The sequence below is a fragment of the Pezoporus occidentalis genome, unplaced genomic scaffold (genome assembly GCF_034315485.1).
Source record: "Pezoporus occidentalis ecotype Australia unplaced genomic scaffold, CSIRO_AGI_Poc_V1 ctg7, whole genome shotgun sequence".
Classification (NCBI taxonomy): Eukaryota; Metazoa; Chordata; class Aves; order Psittaciformes; family Psittacidae; genus Pezoporus; species Pezoporus occidentalis.
In genome coordinates, this window is record NW_026916052.1 from 1,375,000 (window position 1) to 1,393,381 (window position 18,382).

The window sequence follows — 18,382 nt, forward strand, 5'->3', positions numbered from 1 at the left end:
TGAAAACCATGGAGAGATGTAAAAATATGGATGCCATTACAGATTCATTCCAGTGATAAACTTGTTTTGTCATCTGAATCCTTTGCATTTTTTTAATACAAGAGAATCACATGAAGTTTCTCTCCTAGCTCGTTTTTAGACTTCACAGAATAAAGTTAAGGGAGAAAGAGAAAAGAGATTCAGGATTATAAAGTGTCCCTCCAAGTATGGACATAGGAATGGAGTGAAACTTACAAGTCCAGTCCTGCACAGTGGGAAACTCACATCATTATCTGCTGCTGGGACCAACAGGCAGAAGGACCAAGTACAGGCAGTGACTAGTTTTTAGAATTTATTGTAAAAAATAGTATTTAACAATAGGAAAAAAGCCACTCCTTGTTCAACCCACCATATATTGCTTTATGTGGAAACAATGGAAAAATGTGATAGAAATGTATTTACCCATTCCTATCCATGTATCAGATGGTCCCAGCTATTCAGGACATGCTCATGGGAAAAATATTGGCACTATCACAGTATATGGAAGTGGAAATAAAGAACATGCAGTATTTTCAATTACAGTTGGGAGGCCTATTTCCTGAAGTCTAAAGATCATGTTGTTTTATCTGTTTTCCTTTAGCATAATGTACGTTATCAGACTTTCATAACTTCAGACACCGGCAGAAAGCCCTGATTTTTTGCCAGTGGTGACATACTCACCTCAAAGATAAATGTGGAAATCAGAATGTATGCCTTATTTCTGTTTGCAATTTCCTTTCCATAGGAACGTGCACATGATACAGTTCCTGCTAACAGATATTTAAAGCTTGGCTAGCCCTTTCCCACTTATACCAGTTCAACCCCACTGGAGGTCCTCAGGGCAGCACAAACAATGGAGAACAGACTTCCAACACCACACCGCGTTTGTTTTGGCCAAAACCTGCTACTTGAAAAGCCTTATGCTTTTGTCTACAGACAGAAAGATGTCAGATTCTGCATTAAACTGTATTACAAAAAATGCAAACCAATATATTCCACAATTTTATTTTTGTGGATTTTCTAGCTCATGTCAAAACTGTGAAGTACCAGTGTTAACTTGAACAAAGCTCAATTTAAACAGAGCTCAAAAATAACGAGTGCACAGCAGTATTTACCTGGTGCAATTAGCTTCACTATCAACTGGCAAAAAGTTGACATAGTTTCAGTTTCATTTGCAAAAGCATTAATCAGAAAAAACTTACAGTTACATGGCACCTTTGAGACTACCTCAGTTTCAAGACAAGGAATGAACTTACACATAGATAGGTACATTATTTTAGAACCCAAATACTCAAAAAACAGGTCAGCAGAAATACATGGATAATGCTAAATACCAGTACCTCACCATTTTTATTCCACTGCTGTGCTTGCCAAAAACTGTTAACAGCAAACACAACAGTTTGAGGTGACTCACACGAAGGACAGTCAGTGGTGTAGAGTGCAGTGGAAATCCTGGTAATTCTGAAGGAAGATACAATGGAGCAATACAGGAAATTCCAAACTGAAAGGACAAAGTCAAACATTTGTTCTCTTGCACATCAGAAAAAGTATGTTCGGTTACAAATTAACTACTGCAAACAATATTCTCTCAGATAAAACTACAAATGTCTCTACCTAAAAAGCTTTGAGAAGAGTCAGAACCCCAAAACTGTAACTAGAAAGTCCTCTCTCCTTCTGCGTTGCAACAGTCTCCTTATTTTAAGGAAGACCATCATCATCAATCAATTCTGTTTTGGTGGAGAATACATCAGCCAGCATGTGCTTTGGGATTTCAGATCCCCGTACTTTTAACGTGTAGCAGGCATTCTCTACTTTTGACAGACTCTGTTTCAAGGTATACAGCTTCTTAGATACTTCGTAAGGTCCAGTGTTGCCAATGAAAGTAAAACCATCATAAATCTGACGTAAGAACTGGCTCAGTTCAAAAGGTGTGTCTATGTCACCATTTCCAACGCTGCTGATGCACAGCCGCATCAGCTCTCCAGTTAGATCAGCCACTCCCAGCAGGTAATCAACAGGTGTTATCTTCAGGCTCCAAGTATGCGGTTGTTTATCATGGGAACTTGAGGTCTGAGGACAGGACAAAGTCCAGTACAGAGAAACATGAAAAAGCAGCCTATAATGGTTCAAATACACACTGACTTATCTGACATAACTGGTAATTGAAAACAGTCTGGAAAATTAAATTGCATGGCACTTCCACACAGTCTGATTTCAGAAGTACGGACCTCCTTCCAGCATACCAGAAGGTATGAAAGCATCATTTCCACTGGAAATGAGATTTCCATTCTAGCAAACATGATAAACATACCCTGCTACTACTACCTTTATTTGAAACAGAATTATCACGTCTGTGTACTAACATTTATTTGCAGTTGCTTTTTTTACATTTTCTTCTTTTTTGCTGATAGGTCTCAGCCTAATAGATTTACATTTTACCTAAATGGTCTATCCAAAGCTATCAAAGCATTCAAGAATCAAAGTATCAGCATTAGGAAAACCAATCATATAATTTTGCAGTAATATCTTGAATTTCAAAATGTATCTTATACCAGAAACTGATAGGTATAGCTCTTTCAGATGTATTTTATATCAAGTGAACTCATTAAAATAGCTAGAAAAATACTTCGTGAAGAAAACTCATCACAAAGTTACAGGTTTGTTCCTTTATCCATGTTTCCAAAGATTTTTATTGCCAAAATATTGGAATGTGGGAGACAACACAGGTTTATTGCTGGTCCCTTGCTCCCACGCTATCCATCCAGATTCATAAATCTGGTCAGAGGCATGTATGCAGGGGTTAATAATTCCACAATTTGTTAAAACAAGTGCGCCACGACGGGTTTGCCTCTGGTAAGAACAAATGAACTTAAGCTGAAAACATAGCTTCTTTGGAAATATCTTGCCAAGAGAATGAAAAAGAATCAGAAGTGCTTTACAGCAGAATTTCTTCAACAGAAGCAGACGCAGGAATTCATCTCAAGTTGTGCATTACTGTACACTGAACATGTACTGCATGGGCATTTCTGTGTATCACTATAAAATTGCTTTTTGTGCTCTGTCAACAATCAAACTGAACCCAGTTTACTGTGATCAGTGGCAGTAGTTTGTCCCTATGCAAAAAGTTCCATTTAGGGCAGGGTAGGAGTATTGGCAAGCCAAGAAACAGCAGATACAGTATTAGGGGTAAGGTATGATGGTCCTCTGCGGGAAAGTATCAAGAGCAACTCCAGGAAGACTACAAAGGAGCTAAGACACACAGAGTACGTTTTAACAGAAGGTGAATACAGTGCCTTCTGTGACTAGTTACCAGCAGTAACTAGTTACTAGTTACCAGTTACTAGTTACCAGCAGTTAGATTTCATTCACAGAGTTCATCCTGCCTTTGATTCACTTGCTACCCCCAGCTTTTGCTACATCACTATTACACCAGTATAGTGATACTTATCAGCAGGCCTTACATGCAGTCCCAGACATTAAAAATCCCTCCTCTGTATTTGTTTGCTGGTATTTCATTACCCAGGATCCTTCCCTCTACCAGGAGTTCAGCTTGCTCTGAATAAGAAGGATGTGAAATTTATAAACTTGTATCCCACAGATTTAGTTTACTGCTTGTCAGAATAAAAAGTGTGTTTTGAACAAGTCAAAGTCTACATGTATATCTAATATTATTCCACTAACTGGCCTTATTTAATCAGATGCCAAAAAAGTGACTAAGCTTACTCATTGCATTTCCATTCCAGAAAGATGTTTGTCACGAGAAAAGAAACATTTTTACCGTGTTTGTTGTTTCTTCTCTGTCTTCTGCTGTAAATATTAGTTGTTTGTTGATCTCTTCAACACTAATCAAAGAGCGTGTTTTGATAAAATACTGAAATGAGACCGCCTCAACATATTCCTGAAGTCCTGCAAAAACAGCACAATTAAGACAGTTAATTCCAACTTTCCAGCAATGATCCATGCTCATATTATTTATTTTTTTAGAAATCTTTTAAGTGAAACTATTTTAAGGTTACTAGCAAGAAGTGAAAACTAAGATAACCCAGAAATAACACTGAAACATAATCTAACATAGCATGCTTCTGAAGTACAAAAACCAGACCAAGAGCACAGCAGATAAACATTTTCAAGTTTTTACTCCAACTGCATTTTTCATTCAGAACCTGTTGTAATTCAGCATAAAGCATCACGTTACTCTCAGAAACATACTGAACAGCAGCTCCCCATAATGTCCCTCGGAGGTCTTCAATGGGACCAGTACTGTTCAATACCTTCATCAATGACATAGTGGGATCAAGTGCAGCCTCAGCAAGTTTGCAGATGACACCAAGCTAAGTGGTGCAGTTGACAAGCCTGATGGGTGGGATGCCATCCAAAAGGACCTGCACAAACTCAAGAAGTGGGACCATGTTTAACAAGGTTCAACAAGGGCAAATGAAGAATCCTGCATGTGGGTCGAGGCACACCCCAGCTTCAATACAGGCTGGGGGATGAAGGCATTGAGAGCAGCCCAGAGGAGAAGGACTTAGGGGTACTGCTGGATGAAAATCTGGACATGAGCGGCAGTGTGTGCTTGCAGCCAAGAAAGCTGACCGTATCCTGGGCTGCATCAAAAGGAGCGTGACAGCAGGTCAAGGGAGATTGATTCTGCTCTGCTTTTGTGATATCCCACTTGAAGTAGTGAGTTCAGCTCTGGAGTCCTCAGCATAGGAAAGACATGGACCTGCTGGAGCACACATAGAGGAGAGCCACAGAAACAATCACAGGGCTGGAGCACCTCTCCTGTGAAGATAGGTTGACACAGTTGAGCTTGTTCAGCCTGGAGAACAGAAGGCTCTCGGGAGTCCTTATTGCAGCCTAAAAGTACCTGAAAGGGGCCTACAAGGAAGATGGGGACAAATATTTTAAAAGGGCCTGTTGCAGTAGGATGGGGGGTAATGGTTTGAAACTAAAAGAGGGTACATTTAGACTGGATATAAGGAACACATTTTTTTACAATGAGGGTGGGGAAACACTGGAGCAGGTTGCCCAGATTGATGGTGGATGCGCCATCCCTAGAAACATTCAAGGCTGGGCTGGATGTGCTTCTGAGCAGCCTAATCCAGTTGAAGGTATCCCTGCTCATTGGGGGGTTGTTGGACTAGATGACCTTGGAAGGTCTGTTCCAACACAAACAGAGCTTTTAAAAGACAGCATTTGTATGATGGAGAGTGCAGATTAGTATTTCACAAGTCCACAGAGGCACAATGCAAAGAACAAGAGTGCAGATAAATCATAAGCAGGGCAGATCACCTACCAAAACCCAGTCATTTCAAAAAGAAATTTCCTTTGTTTCACCTTAACAGCAACAGTAGATAATTGTTTAAAATGGAATTTCCCACTTCTCTATTTTGTGGTAATTAGTGAACAGGCTCCTTAAAACATGCAGGTTAGAACTTACCCTCTAAAAGCAACAGATTCAGGGCAACAAAAGGAACTGGTGTGTTGGCAAGGAAATAAAAGATGGGATAACAAACGTAGCCTGTACCAGATCTGTATGCTAGCTGCAGCCACCTGCCACAATTACCTCTCACTACCTACTTGGCAGATGGTGATTTTCTGTATGCATTACTGCAAAGGTGAGATCTAAGAAAGAGTCTGAACGTTCAGACAACGATTTCACAGGTTGTCAGTTTTTCCTTATGTGCAGAGAGCAGATCTGGGGAAAGCATGTGAGAAAACTTTGTAAGCAGAAAGCTGAAGTTGGCACTGTTCACAGTATCACAGTATGCTAGAGATTGGAAGGGACCTCGAAAGATCATCTAGTCCAATCCCCCTGCCGGAGCAGGAACACCTAGATAATGTTACACAGGAATGTGTCCAGGCGGGTTTTGAATGTCTCCAGGGAAGGAGACTCCACAACCTCCCTGGGCAGCCTGTTCCAGTGTTCCGTCACCCTCACTGAGAAGAAGTTTCTTCTCAAGTTTAAGTGGAACCTCTTGTGTTCCAGTTTACACCCATTACCCCTTGTCCTATCATTGTTTGCCACTGAGTAGAGCCTGGCTCCATCCTCGTGACACTCCCCCTTTATATATTTATAGACACTTATAAGGTCACCCCTCAGTCTCCTCTTCTCCAAACTATAGAGACCCAGCTCCCTCAGTCTTTCCTCATAAGGGAGATGCTCCACTCCCTTAATCATCTTAGTTGCCCTGCGCTGGACTCTCTCCAGCAGCTCCCTGTCCTTCTTGAACTGAGGGGCCCAGAACTGGACACAATATTCCAGATGGGGTCTCACCAGGGCAGAGTAGAGGGGAAGGAGGACCTCTCTCGACCTACTAACCACCACCCTTCTAATACACCCCAGGATGCCATTGGCCTTCTTAGCCACAAGGGCACAGTGTTGGCTCATGGTCATCCTGTCGTCCACTAGGACCCCCAGGTCCCTCTCCCCTACACTGCTCTCTAACAGGTCGTTTCCCAACCTATACTGGAACCTGGGGTTGTTCCTGCCCAGATGCAGGACTCTACACTTTCCCTTGTTATAGTTCATCCAGTTATTCCCTGCCCAACTCTCCAGCCTGTCCAGGTCTCGCTGGATGGCAGCACAGCCTTCTGGCGTGTCAGCCACTCCTCCCAGCTTAGCATCATCAGCAAACTTGCTGATAGTACACTCAATTCCTTCATCTAAATCACTGATGAATATATTAAATAATACCGATCCCAGTACTGACCCTTGAGGCATTCCACTAGTTACAGGCCTCCAACTAGACTCAGCCCCATAGACTACAACTCTCTGGCTTCTCTCCTTCAGCCAGTTTGCAGTCCACCTCACTACCTGATCATCCAGTCCACACTTCCTCAATTTAGCCGTGAGGATGCTGTGGGAGACTGTGTCAAATGCTTTGCTGAAGTCAAGGTAGACCACATCCACCGCCCTGCCATCATCCATCCACCGTGTTATTTCCTCATAAAAGGCTAAGAGATTGGTCAAACATGATTTCCCCCTGGTGAAGCCATGCTGACTGCCCCTCATAACCCTCTTATCCTTGATATGCCTTAAGATGGCACCAAGGATAAGGTGTTCCATCACTTTCCCAGGGATGGAGGTGAGGCTGACCGGTCTATAGTTACCCGGGTCCTCCTTCTTGCCCTTTTTGAAGACTGGAGTGACATTTGCTTGCCTCCAGTCCTCAGGCACCTCTCCCATTTCCCAAGACTTGGTAAAGATGATGGAGAGCGGTCTAGCAATGACTTCCGCCAGTTCCCTCAGCACCCACGGGTGCATCCCATCTGGACCCATGGATTTATGGATGTCCAGATTGCTCAACTGATCTCTAACCCATTCCTCATCGACTAAGGCAAACCGCTCCGTCGACCTGACTTCATCTAAGGTCTCAGGGGTACAGGGCTCTTCAGGACTGCCTGCAGCAGAGTAGACAGAGACAAAGGCGGCATTCAGTAACTCTGCCATCTCTGCATCTTCTGTCACCAGGGCACCCATCCCGTTCATCAGTGGGCCTACATTGCCTCTGGTGTTAGTTTTGTCTGCCATGTATTTGAAAAAGCTCTTTTTGCTGTCCTTGACCCTTCTTGCCAGGTTTAATTCTAAGGATGCCTTAGTCCTCCTAGCTGCCTTCCTACACCCTCTAGCAGCAGCCTTATATTCCTCCCAAGTGGCCAGCCCCTCCTTCCATGACCATTTTCCTGTTGGTGGAAAAAAAAGCAGAATCAAACCTGGAACAAACAGCCAGGGTAGGACTAAGCTAAAAAAAGTTCTGAAGACAAAATCAATGCATGTGGATCCCTGACCTACGGACAGAGAAAGTGCCAAAGGAGGATATTAAAGGAACAGACTGCAACATGACAGACGTGACTCTAACATATGCATTCTATGGGGATGGTGTCACTTCAAGAGAAGCAAGAGGTGATACTGTCAGATCATGCTGCAAGGATTAGACAATGGTTTTGCCAGTATGAAAAGTGAGAAAATGTGGACGCAGCCAAAGGTACCAGAAGTAAAATCCTGCTTTCATTAAAATAATCTTAAAATCCTCAGCTGGCCTCTACAGGGCCAGGACCTCATCCTACAGAGATATGCAGGAAGCAGCAAATTTAGACACCATCTGGATGAAAGAAAAAGTCTAAATCAAAGAGAACACAGATTTGAATAACAGATGACAGTTGAAATACCCCAAAAAACTGGAGGTAACCTCAAGGGAAAATTCAGTTGTAGGAGGCTTTCCAAATCACAGTAACGTGAGAAGTGACCTGCATGTTCTCCTTTTACATTTCTTTTCTCTTTACATTTCTCCTTTATTTGCAAGGTGAGTAGGGGCAATTCAGAATGGCAGTTCAGCCTGCACTCTTCATGCTTCCATACAGCAGCATTTGGAAAAGCCGAATAAACATCCAGCAACCAAAGCCACCCTCAGCACTGCTGATCACAAATCAAAACACACACAAGGAGCTGCAAGCCCAATTAAACACAATAATTTAATCAACTGAATTCAGATAAAGCATTCAGGGAACAAGCAATAGAAGAATACTAGATAAAAGCTACTCAGGATCTAAGTTAAATAACTCCAGAAGTTGCAGAGAGGTGGATTTCATCACCTTTCCCAACTTAACCCTCTGATGTGACGCAACCAGTAATCCATTATGAAATTCTGGCTTTTTCTGTGGATAAGCTGGAAGCTACCAGACACAGTGGCACTCGACAACACCTATGAGAATCCCTCTGCTATCTGTGAAGAGGACTATCACATGTGAATCATTGATTTGGCATTTTCTCAGGTTCTCAGAGATCAAATCAGCTTTCACACTTTTTGGTAAACAGTTCTCTTGATCAATCAGAAATTCCAGTTTCAGCTCACTCCACTTTAATGCTTCTCCACACATTTTGTCCTTTTCCAGGGCATATGTTTTGCTCCTTTTTTATGTATTTTATTATAGAGGCATACTTGTATGCATGTATACATAAGCATATTTTTACTTCCTCCTGCTGTCCCGCTATAGCTGTCATATTCCACTCGTCTCCTCACTCCCATTTAATACCATGTGAATGTTGCACACACGGTCTGGTGTGTCATTTACTGTCACTGTTTCACAATGTGGGAATTTGTCTCCTACTATTTCCAAGCAAGCCTTACAAAACCTCATTTAAAGTTGTTCCCATTACAGACTGGTAACAAATCCTGGTAATAATTACTCTGAAAAAAAACATTTATATTTGACTTCTCCCCTTCTCCCCCTTTTAAAGCCCTCCTTCTAGAAGTAGCTACAACATGACACTTCAGTGACCCAAGACCTTGAAATAAGGTGTTCTCATGTGTAGGTAGAAGGACGCTTACACGTATTATGTTTTAGCTTAATGGTAGGACATCCGCTATTTTCAGCAAACAATCCCCAAGGCGAAAAACCCCATCCCATTTCACTACACCATCCAACAATACCTTTCCCCTTATGCTCTTGTTTTGGATTTATTCCAAAACTGGCTTATTTATGGATTGCACTGCCAGTAATGGAATAGTTTGTAAGACTGCCTTTTATGTATTTTTTTCTAGTACACAGACCAAAAATCCCAATTAAAAGAAGTGCATTATTTCTACCAGCACTTCTTAAAATTACAGATGTAAGGTAACAAGTGCTTAAGTATTCTGATATTTTACTACATTTATCAGACATAAATGGCTTGTGCCAGTGACAAGTTACGGTGTCCCAGTGTAACAGAGTCCTTCTATATTTTGAGAACTTACTTTAACTAGAAACTTACACAGAGGTATCTTCTGAGCACATGTTGTCTATAAAGGATGTTTTGTGCCTGAAATTTTGTGTATTTTTGACAGCTCTATCAGCTGATATTCAAGACATTTACCTTAATCTCCATATGCAAGTTCTAAGAAAGTACTGTTAAGCCACTTCTCGAAGAACCTTAGCAAGAAAACAGGATTCTTTGAAAAAACAAGTCATTGGGGTGCTCAGTCCAAGAGTCAAATGAATGCATGAGAGTTAGTAAAAGATAGTTCTACTTTAGAAATGAGTAAAGAATAAAAATTCCTTAATTGCAGGAGTCAGGTTAGAGTAAAATGAACCTAATTTTATCCGAGATGTAAATGCAGGCACGCACAAGTTTTAACCCAGAATGAGGGATGAAACAAGAGGTGGAAGTTTCCTCCTAAATTTTTGCTTACTTAATTCCCTCCTTTAAATTATCTGTTCAATAATTAAAATATGGTTTTAAATGGATTTCATGCCTTTCAGTTCTTGATGTTACCAATGCCAATGCTACCTGCCATCTTCTCAAATAAGGTGCTTCTCTCCCTGTTTCTTCCCAAACTCATTTTCCTTCTATCCCTTTGTCCTCTTTCCTTCCTCTTTCTCTGTATCTTTTTGGTCACAGAGCAGCCTGTGCTGATGGTTAGGACATAAGCAATGACAGCCTGTGTTCTTTTACCCTCCTAAATCATGCAGCAGGTAACACAGGCCAATAGCAGCCACTAGAAAGATAGTAGGAAAATTACACAGAGCAAGTTTCTTCCAGGATCACTAAATGAAGGGTGGGGTACATTTACAGAGTGAGTCATGTGAAACTACCCCCTTGCAAATTCACTGCAAAAATCAAGAGCACAGTCACAGATGTATCTTATCATCAAGTTTAGGCTGGCACGTTACATTCTCATTAAAGAAACCCAAACAAACCACTTTAGTGCAACCCCCCCAAAACCCAGGGAAAAAAAAAAAATCATATTCTTGTGGAAATCCCAAAGAGAAACCAAAGTTAAACTGGAAAGCTGCTTTTAGTAAGCTCGGCAGGCTGGGGGGGGGGCAGACTTGAATATCCCACTTCTACAAGCATGTTGATAAATGAAGGGGAGAACTAATAAAATAATCAGAAAACTAACCTGATACATCAACTGAGACAAATACAAGCAGTAAGTTTAAAAGCATTAATACACAAATTAAATCATTCTGCTTCAGAGTTAGCATCCTATTAGGATGAAACCGACAATTCACAGCTCAGTCTTTTCCATTACAGTTCTCTCCAGACTTGGCAATGATTCCTTAATTCACAAGTCTCTTTCCATGCACAAGTGATAAAAACTTAAGTAATTAAACTAAACAATCAACCTGCTTTGTTGATTGTGAGCATGAAGTCAAAGGTTAATTTTATACTAGAAGAGCATAGAGCCAGCTGTCCTCAGAGACAAGCATGCTCTGGACATCCTGTTGTGAAAGTTGCTTGAAAGAATAATTTGATAAAACTGATTTGATAAAATGGGACTCACAAACACAAACAAAAGCACTAGAGCAAATGTCCATAAAACATTACAAACTGGGGGGAGGGAAGGGAGAGGGAGAGAGAGAACCTGTTTCTATTCACGGTGTAATATTTCAAAAGCTGTGTCACTACAGCAGGTAGGGTTATGAGTAGTCTGAATTTTTAAGGGAACTGGGGAAAGAAAAACCACAGCTAAGTCCATATCCACAGAAACAAATTGTGCAATTTTCTCAATCCAGTTTTTTAATTATTTTAGTGATCAGTACAAACACAGATGTGAATATGTCAGGAAAAATTAGTTTAAATAACCCTGAACTGATTATGAATGGAAAATAAATTTTCAGAAGCATATCACATCTAGCAGTGATTTGTCTAAACTGCTTTATTATTATATCAATAATTAAGTTAATGCATATTTCTAGTATTAAGCCCTGAATGCTTTATTGATTACTCAATTGCTACTTGACACATCCATGACCACCAAGAAACTCTGTTCCCTTCTAGCTGCCTGTGTTGAACTGATGTATTTCAGATACTGAAGTGTTAATATTGTTTGCACTTTGTTTAAAGGTGAATACACACCAACTTTAGGGAAAAAGGTAATACCAAATTAGTCTGTTTTCCCAGTAACTACAGCAACAAATAGAGGTCCCCTATTTAATAGGCACAGATGCTTGTGAGAGTCCAGTTATTTCCCCAAAGAGGCACAAAACCCCTGCAGTAAACAGCAAAGAATATTTTAATCTCTCACTGCAGAGAACAGCATTATCAACCCTTTTTGTTATTGTTATTAGAAATATGAGTACAAATGAGAAATGCTAGGGTTAATTTGCAGGTGACTCATTTTGCTTCTACTTGAAGAGCTGAGGGATGTACCATGGCTACTTTTGTAACCAAGTTTATTGTTCTGAAGGGTTGTGGGGGAGTTCTGTTTATTCATCCCCCAATGTAGTAATTCTGAAGTGCAGCCTATGTTCTACAGAAGTTCTTAAAAAACAAACAAAAAAAACCCCAAACTATTCCAGTGAGAAGTAGTCTTTCCCGTCTCTTTGACTACCTCCAATTGCCTTGATATTTGATAAGAGTTTTAAAAGTCATTCATCTATATGGCAAATTTTACACTACTAACAGTGTACATTCGAGGGCAAGTGTTCAAGATACCAAAGAAAGGAAGCTCTGACTCAGCCAGGAAGTTCAATGATCAAAGAAGGAAGGGCAGCTAACACAACACAGCTTCTTCAGTTCAAACCCCAGTGAAAGTTCTCCTCAAGATGTTTCCATTCAACAGCTCCAACTCACTAGCATGCCAGAAGCACCAATGGTGGACATTTATCTTCATAAATGTAAATCTGGTGAGATAGTAAAAAAAGGACATCACTACTCACCAAACCCCATTTCTCAGCACATGATGGCAAAACAAAAACCTCATCACCATGGGCTATACTAGTTGTTTCCTGGAATGCAGTTCCTCTATGACACATTGTCCTGTGTGCTTTTTAAGCAAACAAACAAACAAAAAAAGATTCAAAGATTTTTTTTCTTGGTCTCCTCTCATGTGCCACCTGCGTTTGGTTCCTGTAAAGGCTAGAGAGCTCTCATCTGTGAATGACTGCTGAGGGGGCTCGAAAAAATTCCTGAACCAGAGCACAAGGACTCCTCCCTTTGCTAACTATGAAATGAATTAACAGACAATGTCACTAGTTTCAGACTGTGATGTAAATAACTACAGTATTTGCCATAATAGTTCTGCAGGACTTTAAAACAGTCAGGTCTTAACTGGAAAACTTCAGTAGCAAAAGACAATCCTTGTTTGGCCCAATCCAGAGCACACATCTTAAAGACTGTAAAAGCTTATCTTATGGATATATGCTGCCCTGACTCCTGCTGAATTTACAACTTTTGCTGAACTCAACAGCTCATTTAGGGATCAGCTGATAATCAGTGCTCACATAGTGCATGCCCTGCTTGGTCATGTCTCAAATCACACTCACTCTCCCAGGGTTGTTTTAAGTTTTTGTGTCTGGTCATACAAACTCTGCAGCAGAAAGTAAGAAGCTCTGCAGTTGCTGATTTTTCACATTCCCTGGAAGAACCTAGAAAAAAGGCATGAACCAGAAATAATAAAAGGGTAGTAAGATGCAACAAGCTGAAGGTATCAAGTTTCACATAAGCAACTTGCACTGAAGAAAATCAGTTTGACACAGTCTGTTGGCACACTTGGTGACGCGTGTACACCAGAGAAACAGAGAAAGTAACAAAACATAGAAACAAAGAAATTAACTAAATTGTATCTGATAAATACTAGTATATTCACTGCAAATTCTGTTAATTTTCCAGTATAATTGGGAAACTTTGTTTCCATTTCTGGCATTTTACCTCTCACCCACAACAGCAGAGATTAATTCTTCAGTCACATCCTGTTCCTGTGTTACTATGTTTTCCCACCATCTTGCAGAAACCTGATTGCTTCCTTCATGGATAGCTTTCCTTTCAAGTTTTAGGTGTGTATTTAAGTCTTTCCCTGGGTGAGATATTCACAATTAATGATACCTTCCTTATGTAGTAGAAAAGCTTTTCCTTTGTATGGCAAACCTATAATTAAATATGCTGCCTATTTTTATCAGTTTTTAAACCTTCCTACAGAAAAAAATGTCCTAGTTCTACTGTTCCTGATGTACAGAATAGTTCATTACCTTGGTATTATTTCAGAAATACACAGGTGTCTACAAATACAAAGGTATCTAGCACTGTTGAGTCTTCATTGTTTTTTCCATTTCACGAATAAAAAAGTTAAGAACAAAAAAAGGCGGTAACACAGAAATCATTACGTGGATAGTTCCTTTAGTTGGCATTCCAACTAAAATCCTTCATACAATACCGCAAAAAAAAAACAATATTACTTAAATAATCAAATTACTTAAATCTGGCCTGCTTGGACGGACTTCATGCATCTCCAGTGCGTTTCTTACAGCATCACGCATGGTGGTCCTACATACTGTAATTAAAAAACAGTATTCTAGTACAACTGAACTATTTTCCATCCATGCAGATTTATATGGCTGTGTTCAACCCAGCAATGCAGTTTGTTGCAGTATGATTATACACGCCTGAAGTGACTCTAAATGGCATAAGGCAGGAGACAGAAATAAGCTCCATTGTATCATTCTCTCGGAACAGAAATAGTGCCTGCACAAGATAAATTATGTGTGAGACTGCGTCAATGCTGAACTTTTACACAGAATTCCCCACATCAGCAGCAGCAGAAGCAGTCACAGAGCAATAGTTATGACAAGGTGCTGACATTTTACAGTCTTGTCATCTAATCCTATTGAGAGCAAGTGCAGACATGATAAAGAGCTAATGAGCTTCTCTGTGCACACCACTCCACTCACCACTGCTGCTAGCTCGGGCACACAGCAAACAGAAAGGTCAGCCAACAATGCTCTCGTTGCATCTACTATCATCATCCTACACCACACTACTGAAGAAGCCCCAGAAGACTTATGGTCTCCCCATTGCATTTTGTCTATCAGCTGTGAAGATAATACCACACCTAGCTCCTAGCAGAATCTAATGACCTCATTGTAAAAACATCAACACATAGTTAAAACCATCACTCCAAGAGGTTTTTCAGTCAAACTGAGTGCTATATATATAACATATATGTAAAAAAGTATATAAAAAATAGTTTAACACCTCAAAAACCTTAGAATTCGCTCACATGTCCTTATTAAGGGGGAAAAAAAAAGTCTCCAAATAGCTAGAGATTTCATTTTTTAAAAATCATGTTAAAAAGGTACTCCATTCAATCCCACACAATGCCTACCTATAATGTAAGTATTACATTTCCTTCTGCATTACATGAGTTTTGCATATATGCAGGGCAGATTTAGAACATGCGTAGAATAATTCATGATTAAATCCTAACATAGAATCACAGAATCAACTATGCTGGGAAAGACCTTTAAGATTATCAAATCCAACCCTTAGCCTAGCACTGCCAAGTCCACCACTTTATGATGTCCCGAAGTACCAGATCTACACATATTTTAAATACCTCCAGAGACGGTGACTCCACCACTTCCTTGGGCAGCCTGTGCCAGTGCTTGACAACCCATTTGGTGAAGAAGTGTTTTATAATATCCAATCTAAAACTCCTCTGCCACAACTTGAGACCATTTCCTCTTGTCCTGTGTGCTTGTTAGTTGGGAGAAGGGACTGACACCCACCTCACTACAACTTCCCTTCAGGTAGTAGTAGAGACTGGTAAGGTCTCCCCTGAGCCTCCTTTTCTCCAGACTAAACAACCCCAGTTCCCTCAACCATTCCTCGTAAGACTCGTGCGCTGGACCCTTCACCAGCTTCGTTGCCCCCCAGCACCTCAATGTCTGTCTTGCAGTGAAGGGCCCAAAACACAGTATTTGAGGTGCAGGCCTCACCAGTGCAGAGTACAGGGGGATGATCCTTTCCCTAGTCCTGCTGGCCACACTATTTCTGATACAGGCCAGGATGCCGCTGGCCTTCTTGGCCACCTGGGCACAAGCTGGCTCATGTTCAAGCAGCTGTCGACCAACACTCCCAGATTCTCTTCCTCTGGGCAGCTCTCCAGCCACTCTTCCCTAAGCCTGTAGCACTGCAACCCAAGCACAGGACCCACCACATTTTGTAGACTTCTACGTATCTTGTCTTTAAGGCTCATACAGATCTTTCCTGTATACTACTGATATTTTCCTTAGTATTTTAGAGTTAAATATACATATATAAATACCCAAACACACATATATACATATATAAAATAATGAACATTTTTTTCCTCCCCTTCATAAATTCATACCATGTTTTTCAGTCCCTTTCTTGCACAGTGTCTCACAGCAATTTTAAAGGAACAGTACACATTTCCTCACAGGATATATAAGGTATACACTGCAAAGTGGGGCAAAGGAGCAGGAATTCTATATTACAAATAGTAAAGCTTTAAAAATATCAACAAAGCATAACATTCTAACATAACAAATGAAGAGCTCTGCATTAAAAAAAGACTTCATTATTTCAGTATCTCTTTGTTTGCTTGTTTAATCATCCCCTGGGACAATCTGTACTGTTAAGAAACGTGTAGAAAACAGTCATCAGTTTTTGTTGTTGTTCAATTAGTGCTATACTCAGTGTTTGAGCTCATGCAAGTGTCCTTTGGGGAAATGTCCTGCGTGCCATTAGCACTATTCTTAATGAGGCAAAGCATGAAAACTCCTTTAGTGCTCTGCCAGAATTGTTTTATCTTCAAGTCAAAAGAACAACTGCTTGGAGTAACCCCAAAAAAAGCATTTAACAATTACAAGTGGCAAACAATATTCCCAAGCATTATACTCATAGCACTCTTCTATTTATAGGCTAATAGTTATTATACTGAATAAAATATGTATTAGGCAGCTTTATTATGCAGACAGTCATGATTCCCCAGTTACAGCTGCTATGATGGTTTCATTATAAGCCCAGTTTTGATCCCTTTTACTCTTTCTGTGAGAGGCAGGGTGGGGAACAGGAGGATGTTTCATGTTTGGTTTCAAGACAAAGGAGAACATTTTTAGGAAGTTTGAGGTTAATTGGACATGCTGCTTTTGAGATATGGGACACAGGCGTTTCTTTATTCTTTTTTGAGGAAAAAAAGTTTAATGGCATGGTTTTGCTCATAAAAAAAAACTTTTTTAACTAGTTCTCCAGAATTTCTTTAAAATACCAAATCAGAATTGAAAACTAGGTGAAAGGAAGTTCAAAACTTACAGCTCTAGGAAATACATAACATACAAAAGATCTAGCACTTTTCCTAGCTACATGTATTTTCTAAAAGGCATACAAGCTTTTTTCCACTACAAGAAAAGCAAAGCTACAATGAAAGAACACTAGACTTAAAACCAAAACTAAACCAAACATTCTTTAACTCTTACCACTGTTTCCCTTCCAATTACAGTTCTTCCTAAAATGTGGGGGGCAGGGAGAATAAAGCATTCTCTCCTGCAGTTGCTCTTTATCTAACTGTTCCCTCATTCTTCATGTTTCTAGTTTTTCTATCTCTGCTTCATAATCCTGACATCAAGCATCTTCACATCTCTCATACCTCCTTGATCCCAGCTTCAGTATGATCAAGACCTGCAAGTCTTTAAGCCTGCATATTCCTATTTTTTGCCACCCCAATGCTGGAGAGCAGAGAATTTAATGAACAAATATTAAAGTTCTGGCTAAAAGTTCACATTTCATACTTATCACACACACAAGCTCATTCAAACAATGTGTAAAAGCATTCCGTGTATTCTCAGGGACACACACTTACGTTCTAACACATACCCTTACAAAACAATGGACATCAGATGGCACAAACTCCCTTAATAGAGGAGCATCATGTAGAAGAGATAGAATTTAAGCAGACACTGTGTATGACCTACAGAAATGGGATGAAGGCATCTTATTTCAGTTTGATTTTACACGCAGTCTTTGAAATGAGGCGGGAACTGCCTAATTACAGAAACAATGGGGAGATCTCAGAGCCAGGCAGTATTACATAACCAATGATATTCCACTGACTTGCCACCTACTCACATCACCCGAAAAGAAGAAAAAGGTAGAAGTACAGCTATTCCCAGTTCTAACTCTAGAAATGCAATGGGGCTGCATATTTCTTTTTAGTTCTGTCCAAAAAACCACAAAGTTCAGGCATTTGTTTGAGACACTCCACCCCTAACTTCTGGAAAGATGAGCAGCAGTCTACTTCTTTCTCCTTGTTACTTAATATACTAATACCTCTTTGTTTTCCTTTCTTTTCATCTAGAAAGGTCAATAAGATTCCCTCTCTTAAGTTGCCTTAAGACTGTGGTAAGAAAATTCTTAAACTCTATGACAATCTTGCTCCAAGCCTCATGCAACTGTTCGGGATGTGCTCTTGTGGATATAACTGCATGCAGCTATGAAGGACGTGAATGGGTCTAGAGGAGGGCAACAAAGCCAGTGGAAGGGCTGGAAGGAATGTCCTGTAAACAGCTGCCAAGGACTTTGGGCTTGTCTAGTTTGGAGAGGAGTAGGCTGAGGGGCAACCTCATTGGTTTCTACAGGTTC

The 18,382-nt window shown here is 40.4% G+C and overlaps 1 protein-coding gene across 2 annotated transcripts in view; it reads right to left on the reverse strand.

Moving 5' to 3' along the window:
- Positions 1-318: 318 nt before the first annotated feature.
- TSNAX (translin associated factor X) overlaps positions 319-18,382 on the reverse strand; it is a 28,755-nt gene continuing 10,691 nt past the window's right edge. For both annotated transcript variants that reach the window (XM_062641780.1, XM_062641781.1), the window contains exons 5-6: positions 3,797-3,924; positions 319-2,088 (exon numbers count right to left, since the gene is read on the reverse strand). In XM_062641780.1, the coding sequence (XP_062497764.1) occupies positions 1,717-2,088; positions 3,797-3,924 (500 nt within the window). In that variant the 3' untranslated portion in view covers positions 319-1,716. The remainder of the gene's footprint in view (positions 2,089-3,796; positions 3,925-18,382) is intronic.